The sequence below is a fragment of the Phytophthora infestans genome, genomic scaffold (assembly GCF_000142945.1).
Source record: "Phytophthora infestans T30-4 supercont1.82 genomic scaffold, whole genome shotgun sequence".
NCBI classification, from domain to species: domain Eukaryota; phylum Oomycota; class Peronosporomycetes; order Peronosporales; family Peronosporaceae; genus Phytophthora; species Phytophthora infestans.
In genome coordinates, this window is record NW_003303677.1 from 354,982 (window position 1) to 355,962 (window position 981).

Below are 981 nucleotides of genomic sequence, written 5' to 3' on the forward strand. Positions count from 1 at the left end.
TCAGCAATGTCCTTCACGACGGGATGCAACTTTATCACCTTCTGCCACGATTCTTCCTTCGCAGGATCGTGGAGAGGAAATAGACTGGTAAGTTGGAAAACTCGAGACAACGGTCATCCACCAATGAGAGCCTGTGCGACTGTGCTGTGACTGACTAACCAGGTTCGAAATCTTGGCGTCCGTGCCCATTACAATCACGACCAGACCGCAAGCACGAAAGACATTGCGTTGAAACGCCGCTAATTTCATCATGTTCGGAATTTCCCCGCTTGGCGTCATTTCATCCAAAATGAAGAACGGCAACACTTTCCGATTGTTTATTTTAGTGCGCGCATCAATGACATCTTTCAGACCACACTTGGCCACTTCAAACGTTTCATTTTCAACGCGGATCATCTGCGCGCCAACATCTGCACGGGAATCATACCTGAGCAGTTCGATAATGAAGCCATACGTCCACAGTTTCTGCGTGGTGTAAAACGATGAAGCGCTGTTTAAAATCTCGGCTTTTGGTAGCTTCTCCAGCTCGTCCTTCTTCACAACAGATTCGAAGGCAGTCGCGATTGATGAAAAGTTCCAATACACGCGTTGCATTTCTTCCCCCGCAGAAAGAAGAGGCCAATAAAACCACGGCCGTGGATATTTGCGTCCTTCGCCTCCCAATGAAAACGCCAGTTGCGACTTCCCCATTCCAGATGACCCTTCCACGCAAATGAAAGGCTTCGGATGAGACCCTTCCTCGTAAATGGTGTCGATTTTGTCAAGAATTGCACCACAGCAACTGTGGCACTTGATTTGGATCTCTTGACCAAGGCGTTGGTAATACGCCAACTCGGCCATGAGCATTTCATCTTTTCTCTCCCTCACCTCAACGGTAGTTATAATTCCTGGAGCCACCACCAGCACGTGAACAGGTGTGTTCATCGACTCAACATCCTCTAGCGTGGGTACGAACTTGACGTCTTCTCCGACAAGCCAACC

General features: G+C 48.7%; 1 protein-coding gene across 1 annotated transcript; it reads right to left on the reverse strand.

Annotated features, from left to right (window-relative positions):
* PITG_18835 (crinkler (CRN) family protein) lies at positions 1 to 981 on the reverse strand (the record flags this gene model as incomplete). The annotated part of the gene is made up of 1 exon (XM_002997196.1): positions 1 to 981. A coding segment is annotated over one exon (981 nt), but the record flags the coding sequence as incomplete, so codon positions are not given.